This window comes from Mustela lutreola, chromosome 9, assembly GCF_030435805.1.
Source record: "Mustela lutreola isolate mMusLut2 chromosome 9, mMusLut2.pri, whole genome shotgun sequence".
NCBI lineage: Eukaryota > Metazoa > Chordata > Mammalia > Carnivora > Mustelidae > Mustela > Mustela lutreola.
Genome location: NC_081298.1, coordinates 26,598,395 through 26,609,068, shown reverse-complemented (window position 1 = coordinate 26,609,068; position 10,674 = coordinate 26,598,395). Strand labels below are relative to the sequence as shown.

The window sequence follows — 10,674 nt, the reverse complement described above, 5'->3', positions numbered from 1 at the left end:
GGATATTTGGGCATATCTTTCTGAACCTTGAACTTGCCAATCTAGTTCCCAGTTCAGGGCTATAGCATTTTCTATTTGTTCTTCCTGTAAAGTTCTTCCTGCAGACCTTCCAGGGCTGGCTTCTGTTCATCATTCAGTCTCATCTCAAATGTCACATCCAGGATAGGCTTTTCCTAGTCACACCAGATAAGGGCACTTTCATCCACAGTCATTCTGGGTCATTATAACTTGATTCATGACCTGCACAGGTTTATTTGTTCTTTTCCATTTTATTTTACATGGTTAATCTTTCTGCATTCCATTAGAATGTCAGAAATCTGCCCTGTAACCCCACTGCCCATAACATCATCTGGATTAGGATATTAATTCAACTGTTTCAACAGATAGTCTCCCCAAACAAGGATTCCAAAAGATACACATTGTTTTCTTATAGAAAAATCCAGTCAAGCAGTTAAGGGTAGAAGCTTCCTGATTCTGCAGGAAGCAAGAATCCCCCCGGCTGGACGCTCTGCCATCCTTCCCCAGGCAGCTTCATCTGATGACCCAAGTTCCTGCCCCAGCTCCTGCCAGAGAGGAGAAAGGAGGAAATGAAGTGCACACCTTTCCCTTGAAGGGACACCCCTCAGAGTCTGCACACCCCTCTTCCACCCCAGCCCAGAACTCATTCACATGACCGACTACACCTAGCTGCAGGGTAGGCTGGAAAGGTTTCCTGTATTCTGGGCAACCATGGCTAGCTCAAATTCAGGAGTAGTCTTACTAAGAAGAAGGAAAGGACGGATATTAGGGAAGAGCTAGCAACCTCTGACACCCCTAGCACACCGCAGGGACTCAATAAATACCCGTGGTCTGAATAAATAACACACACTGAGAAAGTGACCGGTGAGAAGTGATCTGATGGGGGAGTAACCCAAGTCCTCCCAGAGCGTAGAGAAAGCACACCGACTGTGTCCCTTCGGTCCAGCATCTCAAGAAGCTGAATAAGGACTGGGCTTCAGGCCGTACTCCAGAACCTGTGAAAGAAGAGAGAAGAGAATTCTAGAATCCTAGAAAACCAGGATTAGAGTATGGGTTTTGATTTCACACAGATTTGAATTTGAGTGTTTGTCCTGACCCCGAGCCAGGTAAATTTCCAGGTAAATTATCCTACGATAAAATACAAATCAGAACTTTTCCTGATTTAATTAAACGGGATGACTAACTTATGTAAATTGCTTAGCCAAGTACCTGACGCGGAGTAGGTGCTGAGTAATTATTCGCTATTATTATTGTTGTTTTTCATTATCATTATTATCACCGTCCTTATATTTATCTTCTTTATTACCCTCAGAAGGGACAAGCATAAACCTCCAACTCATGTCTGACAAAACGGAGGCTTGCGGGCAGGTGACATGAACTGCTCCAGGGCTTCCTGGACAGGGAGAAGAACGGATGGCAGAAAACCGATTTCCACAGAGGAAGGTCAGGAGAGTGGTCAGCCAACAGTTGAGGTTGTGAATGTCTGAGCCAGAAGGGGAGACCCGGAGGAACATGAGGCAGCCATCAACATCAAGTGTGGGGGGCGGGAAGCTTCCATGCCATGCTCAGGGCTGGGGAAGCCATCCTGGGAGCCATGGGGAGTAATAGTAAGATCTTCTAGAGAGGACTGTGGGGACATGGTCAGGTTTGTTGTTTTGTTTTGCCTTTTTTTTTTTTTTTTTTTTCTTTTTAGCCTAGAAAAATCACTTTGGCTGCCCAGATGGAAGATAACTGCCAGGGCAGAAAATAAGCAAGGGAAAGCTAGCAAGGAGTTTGTTTCCTCTCTGGGGAGACATCACCAGGCTGCCTTGTCGCCAGAAGAGCAGAAACAGAAAGGGGGTAAAAGGGAAAGAAAATCCAACAAGCGTAGTGGAGATCCTAGGTTTTCGAGCTGGTCCGGGGCTGGGAACAGAGCAGCTTGTGTGTCCTTGAGGATGTCATTCAGTGTCTGCAGGACTCAGCATGGACTCAGCACGGAGCCTGGGTTCTGAAGTTTGTCTCCTGCCTATAGTGCCTTGGAAAACGTTAACAACTCTGAGCCTGGTTCTTTGGCTCTACAGTGGGGGGTAATGATAGTTCTGACTTCACAGGGTTGGTAAGGACCAAATGAGCAAATCCCCAGGAAGCATTTAGGGAAGACACATGACACTCCTGACTCTTCCTGAGTCAGGTAGAAGGATCTGCTTTATTATTGTAACAGACCAGAAGTTGCACCCCGGGGATTTCAGGCCCCTCCTGATGGCAGTTCTTTGCAACATTTCATGAGCCCCTTTATGAACCCTTGTACGCAGAGATTGCCAGGAAGCTCTGGGATGATTCAGAGAAACAGCCTTGACTGAGATAAGGAGAAACAAAAAAAGATGGGTTCATTTCTATAGCATCTCAAGTTGGGTATCTGAGTTTATACCCTTACATTGTGTTTATATGTACTTTTATGTGTGTGTAAATCCGTGCATGGCTGTGTACGCTCACATTTGTGTATTTTATGTATATTTCATGTGCCTGGGTTATTTGTGTGTATTTTGTGTATACGAGTACTACAATGTTTATGTGTAAGTTTATACTTGCTTGTCATTTGTGTGTAGATGTGTAGTTAGGTGGGTGTGTGTTTGTGTATTCTTGAGTACATGTGTGTGTCTGTATTTGTTCTCAGACCATCAAACGCCACGGCCTAGAGTTCTGTCCAGTTCAGCCCTCGGCCCTCCTCAAGCCCCTACGTGCTCTGACTCTGAGCATGATAGTTGCACAGTGATTTTATGTAAGGCCAGGAGACCCAGGCCAAGGCTAAGGGCAGTGGGCAGCAGGGGACAGTGGCTGCCAATGTGGCCGGTGTGGGAGGAGCCACCGTGGGAGACCAGGAGATAGGGAAAGAGGCAGACCTTGGTCAGAGAGCCAACTGGGCCCCTGGGAACTGTGTGGTATCTCCTGGGTCCTGCCAAGACCAGAACAGAAAGTAGCTTCAGGCTGTGTAATGCCTCCCACACGGTACAGCCTGGCCTGGCCAGTTCCTTAAGACCTGCACCTCCCACCCTGTGAAATCTGCACAGTTGCATTTTTTTCAGCTCCTGAAAGGCTGCCCACGCCTTGTAGCCTGAATCCCAGGGTGCGGAGTGGGAGGCCAGTGCTAGTGATCTAGTTCCCAGCAGGTCCCACACAGGCCACATACTTTTACTCTATCTCAGGGGACCCTCCCTCTAACCTGTGAGGTTAATGATACGGCAAGAATGGATGGCTCAGTGGGTTAAGCGTCAGACTTCAGTTCAGGTCATGATCTTGGGGTCCTGGGATCAAGCCCCAAGTCAGGCTCTCCGCTCAGCAGGCAACTCTGCTTGTTCCTCTCCCTCTGCCCCTCCCCCTACTTGTGCTCTCTCTCAAATAAACATAAAATCTTTAAAAAATATATATGACAGGGGCGCCTGGGTGGCTCAGTGGGTTGGACCTCTGCCTTTGGCTCAGGTCATGATCTCAGGGTCCTGGGATCAAGCCCCAAATTGGGCTCTCTGCTCAGCAGGGGGCCTGCTTCTGCCTGCCTGTGATCTCTCTCTCTCTCTCTCTCTCTCTGTCAAATAAATAAATAAAATATTAAAAAAAAATACATATGACAAGAAGGTGGAAGAAATGAACACCATGAAATCACAGCCTTCTCCAGGCTTCTTTGACTTGTCTGCACTCACGTCTTCTCGCCTTCCTGGTGAGGAAGTGTGTGTTTGGCCTTTGGCTTGAGAGAGGCGATAGGAGGCCAAGTTTTCAGGCAAGTGGGAGGAGACTATGATTGAGGGGTTGGCAGCTGGAGACACCCCCACACCAGTGTATCCCCGACTGTGGACTGTGTCCCCCTTCGAGCAATGTGTCAGGACCCGGTGATAGCATTGCTTCTAAAAGCCATTAACACATTAATGACCACACACCAGTCATGAAAGCGCCACGACACTCAAGCCTCCGCCAATGCTTTCTTCATTTATATGCAGTTTAAATTCTGCTCCGAGATGCCACTTAAGAAGTTGGAGAGATGCCCGATGTCAGTGACTGTGGGGGTCTCCGGTCTTTCTCCTCTTGTTCCTACTAGGACCCCATGATTCCGGGAAACGAGGAGGAACCTGCTCCTTACTTGCCTGCGATGAGCTTCATTTCTCTTGCTCCTCATGCGCAGGCTACCGCGGACGAATCCCACCAGCCGCTCATCAGTCGGCTCTGGGCATCGGAGAATTGCTCCTCGCCAGCCTTCCCCGCTGACCCCAGGCCCGCCGTGGAAGCCTGTGCTGCGTGTCCCGGGACCACAGCCTCCCACCGTGGCTATCCCCGCAGTGGTGGTCTCCACGCCCGCAGTCCCATCCAAGGACTTAGAGCCTCGGGGCACTTAATCGAACAGCCCAGAAACCAAACTCCCATGTCTTCTCCCGGTTGTGTGGAGATTCCACACCTCCGAGTGCCAGGCCCCTCGTCTCCTGAACTTGAAGCTAAAATCTCCATCCCACGCCTCCTGAGACAATTCAATCTGCCTTCCTTGTGTCTGGGTCTCTCTAACAAAGGGGGGGGGGGTGAAACTCTCTCTCTCTCTCTCTCACACACACACACACACACACACACACACACTTTTTTTTCAGTCCCCCAGTGGCAAAGGAAGGCCAGGATTCAGAACACGAAGTTCCGGCTCCCCTTCCAATAACTGGGCAGGGAAAAAAAAAAAAGATCTTTTCACTGTCTATGCGGATGCCTGTTCAAGCAACCCAAGGAAAAAATGATCAGGTAATTGCTACATTAAATTCTTTTTTTTAACTTTTGATATCGAAATTTTATTTGTATAATAATAGATACACATACAGTTGGGTAAGATGTGGGTATAGATAAACTCCTTTCGTAGAACGTGAACAGCCTGGTGACTCCACAGACACGGACGTTTCCGGTCCTATTAACAGCAGTAGGCCCCTGAGAAGAGAAGAGAGAAGGAGATACTCCAGCTCCCCAGGTAAACACTGGTTTCATCCTCACACCGCTCTTATGGGTTAAGAGAGATTAGCTCACCTGCTCAAGGTCACTTGGTAAGTGATGGCATGATTTTGGTCAGCTTGGCTTCACAAGTACATCTTAACCCACAAAGGAAACGATTTTTAAGGGGTGTCTCAGCCCCAGATGCCTCAGATCACCTGGGAACCACTCCAGCCTCACCACGTGAAACTCTTTGACAGTGACTCCATTTTTTTTTTCATTATAAAACGTCTTCTTTCTGATTACATCATACTAAGTAATTTTTGCCTGTTTTAGACACAAGTGAAGCAGAAGAAAAGCTAATTTCTGAGTTGCGTTCTGCTGCATCTTGAAAAGGCAAGCGTGTAAAAAGGCAGTTTTAGAAGGAACAGAGATAACTGCTTAGAGGGGAAGGAAGGCCTGAACAGCATCAAGTAACTAGGCTGCTCGTTTCCGTTCTTTTTTTTTTTTAACATTTAAAATTTTTATTTATTTTTTTAAAGATTTTATTATTTATTTATTTGACAGACAGAGATCACAAGTAGGCAGAGCATCGGGCAGAGAGAGGAGGAAGCAGGCTTCCCACTGAGCAGAGAGCCCGATGCCGAGCTCGATCCCAGGACCCTGAGACCATGACCTGAGCAGAAGGCAGAGGCTTTAACCCACTGAGCCACCCAGGTGCCCCACACTTTTTTAATTTAATCTCAGGAAACAAACTGAGGGTTGCTGGGGTGGTGGGGGGAGGGGGTGGGAGGAATGGGGTGGCTGGAGGGATGGACATTGGGGAGGGTATGTGCTATGGTGAGTGCTGTGAAGTGTGTAACACTGATGAATCACAGATCTGGACCCCCGAAACAAATAATACATTATATGTTAATAGAAAAAATAAGAAGATGTGGTATATATAAACAATGGAATATTATGCAGCCACCAAAAAAAACCCCGAAATCTTGCCAATTGCAATGATGTGAATAGAACTAGAGAGTGTTATGCTAAGCAAAATAAGACCATCAGAGAAACACAATTATCATATGATCTTACTGATACATGGAATTAAAGGAACAAAATAGAAGATCATAGGGGAAGGGAGGAAAAAATAGAACAAGATGAAGCCAGAGAGGGAAACTCTTAATCACAGGAAACAAGCTGAGGGTTGCTGGAGGGGAGGAGGAGTGGGGGACTGGGGTAACTGGGTGACAGACATTAAGGAGGGCACAGGATATAATGAGCACTGGGTATTATATAAGACTGATGAATCACAGGCCTGTACCTCTGAAACCAATAATACATCATATGTTAATTAATTGAATTTAAATTTTTAAAAATTACATTAAATTCTTAATATATCACCCTGCCACAACATTTGTTTTAAAAATCTAAAATATGTTTGTATAGTTGACCTCATCAATATATAACAGGTTTTTTTTATTTTAAGGCAAAGCGGAGTGTCCACAAGAATTCCAGACATTCAGAGAATGACACCACCTGATTTTTATGATTTTATTTATTTGACAGAGAGAGCAAGAGAGCACAAGCAGGGGGAGCAGCAGAGGGAGAGGGAGAAGCAGGCTCCCCGCTGAGCAGGGAAGCCCTATGTGGGGCTCAATCCCAGGACCTTGGGATCATGACCTGAGCCAAAGGTAGACATTTAACTGACTGAGCCACCCAAGCATCCCAGCAAGAGCACCTCACAATCTGCTGGGCTATAATGGAAGCATTAACCAATGGTCATCCCAGTGCTGGATGGCGAAACCGTACCCGCCCTGCTAACAGTCTTGTCTTACAATCACAATATGAATCTCTAGTATCATTCTGTGGTTCTTGAATATCAAACACTGATCCTCTTCCAAGGTGAAGTGCTGCTTGAAGGAGGGAGTTCTCTTGTGAGACCATTTCTGCTATCTATTTTAAGTCAAACATATTATCTCATGAAGTCAAAATTGTTCAACTAATATTGACTGAACACTGGATTTGTGCTTGATTCTGTGTCCTGAGATACAGAAAATGAATCAGCCATGGTCTCTGTCTTCATGGGGATGACAGTCTATCCTGAGTACAAACACAGGCATGGTGGGCAGTGCAAAGGAGAAGTGCAGGATGGCATTGGTGAGGCCGGGACTGGGAGGAGGCTAGGGAGGTACCAGGAGGCACTCATGTGACCCCGAGGGTGAATGTCCCCTTCTATGTTGCGTCCTAGACACCTCCCCTTGCTCACCCTAATCTCCGCTCTGGCAGTCAGAAAGTCAAAGTGAAAGGGAAACACTTCAAGGGAAGGCAAATCCTTGGGGTGAGATTCCCTGGTCGCTTGCTGCATCTTCGGACACTGAGCAGCTGAATCCCATTCCATTCTTTGGGTTTCAATGGAAAGGAGGGCTGATGTCCCACTACAGAAAACACCAAAGGCAAATATTCTTTTGCACCACTTTGAGAGTTAGTAAGCAGGCATATGACCCAGGCTCAGCAGAGGACTCTGAATCTTAAAGGACTAAATTCGAACCACAGAGAAGGTGGAGACAATATATGGTGGCCAGCAGGCAGAAGCCACTGTTGGGAGAAGTCCAGACAAGACTCCAGGTGTCCAGTGCCAGGACGGCAATGCTGCTGGTGGGATCCCAGTGGATCACTTCTGCTGCTCACTCTCCCTTGGTCCTTCCAATGCCAATGATCTAGACTTCCTATCACTTCTATGAGCTACATGGTATCTTTCCAAGAAATGCTCTTTCTGCTTAAGCTGGTCTGAACTCAAATCATTACATCCAGTGATGAATTTAAGGTGTGTCATCATCAAATATGTTGAAGAATATTGCAATCCACCACACAGAACCCTTGTGAGATTTGGTGCCAGGATGTGGGACAATCTGACTGGGCGGGGAAATAAAAGACCAGCAGCAAAACATAAAGTAGAAGGCCTGGAGCATGAGAAGGAGGAGGAAGGACACTAAGCAGGGACTGAGCTGAGAGAACAGCCCCGAAAACAGTGAGGAATAGTAGGGCTTGTACAAGGGCATTGCCAAGGAAGACCCAAGCGGCCATGATGGCGGACCTATTGCGAGAAGGGAAGAGGAGGGCGACTGAAGTCTTAACGGGAATCGAATGTGTGCTAGCCTCTGCGCTGGGCATTTCCTACCTCTTCCTTCATTTGATCTTACAACACCCCTGTGCCTCAGATGGGATGAATCCTCACCTTAGAAATGAGAAGATAAAACGGAGAAGGTTAAATGGCTTGCCTAGCAACATGCAGAAGATATGTGGTTACGGATTTGAACCCAGACCTTCTGATTCCGAATCCAGTGTTCTTCCTTTGATGTTTTCAGGAATACGTAGACCCTGAGACTGGAAGTTTCAGCAGAGGGCTCTGCTGTGGATGACGGAGGTGAGCCCTAATGCTAAGACCAGTTTCAGGGCTCTCATAGGAAGGGACTGGAGAGTGAGTAGATGATGCCCAACAGAACACCCCAATTCAGAATAATCAAGTCCTTTTTGATTAGTCAGATAAGCAGTAAGGGCGGGGAATACTCGAGGCCACAACTCAAATCGTGGGGCTGGTGATGGAAAGATCCCCATTGTTTCAGTTCAGGATCAGTTCCAGAAAAGGACTAGCCCACAATTAAATATCCCGTGACCCCAACTGGGAGGAAAGGAAACATATGGAGCTGGAACCCCATGTGGCCTGACGCCAGCTCTCTGCGGGTTGAAGGAAACAGTGAGATGCCATCCTGGAGTCCCTAATAGGGTAGAACCTCAGGTCTTCTCACAGGAGGGTTGCAGCCTTTTGGGTGAAAGTAGAAAAAAAGAAGCAACCTGTGTCCCCGGAGCCTAAAGCTACCACTAAAGTGTCTGGTATGATAACCACTACCCACGCGTAGCTATCGAAATGGAAGTAGAAATTAGATGTGATTAGATTCCATTCCCCAATTACCCTAGCCACGTCTCTTTTCCTTTTTCTTTGTCTTTCATGTGCTCGTGGAGCTTGATGCCTTGTCAGGGGAGAAGATATTAATAAAAATCATATAATATGTATTTATGGTGTGATTTAAAAAGCAAAAAGTGTCTGCGTCTGTATTATTGTCCCCTGCTGACTTTATAGGTGTATATGCACCTTTAGAAAACATATAGTATGGGCTAATGTTTTGTTTTCCATGTCAGGGGATGTCTTTCTTTTTTCATCCCACAATATGTCTTGCAGAGTTAAGTGGGTTCACATCATCTTTTTTGAGTGAGACATCGTCGTCATTAGCATGAATACATCATTTCCCTCTGATGGACGTTTAGAATGCTTTGGGGCTTTGCTTTTGCATTGCAAACAAGGATGCAACAGGTCTCTCTGTGTCCTTACTCACTAGCCACATTTCAAATGCTTAATAGGCACACTTGGCTCGTGGTTACCATATTGGACAACACAGAGATGAGACATGCCATCCTTGCAGAGAGTTCTATTGGCAGTGCTGGTCTAGAAAATAAGAATCAAGTGGATAGAATGGACATTCCTCATTTATATCATCTGGGACGAGTTGTGGGCCAGCAGGCTAGGAGCGATATGCAAAACAGATTGTTAACCACCTACGGATCCACCCCATTCTCCCCAACCTACACACACACCTTCCTCTGTTATTGATCTGTAAGTGTAATGAGGCCAAAATGCCAGGCACAAATGGTACAGCCAAGAATGATTTAATAGAAGTGTGGGCTCTCATGATGTTGGACTCCGTGTTGGGCAAGAGGGGTCAGACTACAGAGGTCACCCCAGGCTTCCAGGTGTGCTTAAGGATCAAGTTTGGACAGGTACATACTTGGGGTTTACACAACACTTAGCTTCATAATATATGGGCATAATATATGGGATACTTCGTTCTGTTCACACTTTGTTCTGCACCTTCCCAACTTACCCCAGCAATACCTGGCTGAAATTAAAAAAGAAGGAGAGGACAAAACAGAACAAAACAAAAGGAGAGGGCAGGGTCAGTCTTGAAATAAAGCAGCAGGCTGGGGAAGGGGGAGGTCGAAGCCCAGCAGAGATGACAATAGTGAGAGAAATAGGACATATATATGGGGAATAAGCCCTTACAAGGCATCTGCCAGATTTAGGAGAGATGATGGGCCATTATCCTTTCTTCTCCCATTTGTGCCCTGAGTCACAATTCCAAAGGCCCCCAAATATGGTGGCCTGGGACCTATGAGGTAACTTCTCCTTCCTGACCAGCTCCTTTGGGGGAAACAGGCAGTCCCCCTCTCTCCAAGTTTTCATCTCCCCCATAGTATAGTGTAACCGGGTGCCCCGTATCAACTCCCTTTCCCCTTTGCTCTCAGTACCTCTCTGACCATATCAATGAAATGGGACAGGAATCTGAAATATGCTCATGTGCACATCTATCTGCACATCTTCTACGGCACCTGTAAAGTTCTCAAGAATGTCATACTCCCTTCTCCACAACATCCTTGGCCATTCTGCTGGTCTTAACCAGCAAAGACAATGAGGAACAGCTGCTCTCTGGAACCTACAAGCTAAAGTAGCCCAGATAAATTGAAACTGTCTGAGAATGGACTTGGAATCCTCAATCAGAGGGACACTTGGGTGGTTCCGTTGGTTAAGTGTCTGCCTTGGGCTCAGGTCGTGATCCCAGAGTCCTGGGATTGAGTTCTGCATCAGGCTCCTTGCTCAGTGGGGAGCCTGCTTCTCTCTCCCCCTGCTGC

General features: G+C 46.7%; 1 protein-coding gene across 1 annotated transcript; it reads right to left on the bottom strand.

Annotated features, from left to right (window-relative positions):
• Positions 1-9,751: 9,751 nt before the first annotated feature.
• Positions 9,752-10,417, bottom strand: DEFB121 (defensin beta 121). The gene is given in 3 exon segments (XM_059134334.1): positions 9,752-9,805; positions 9,808-9,884; positions 10,375-10,417. Coding segments are annotated over 3 exon segments (174 nt in total).
• Positions 10,418-10,674: the final 257 nt, after the last annotated feature.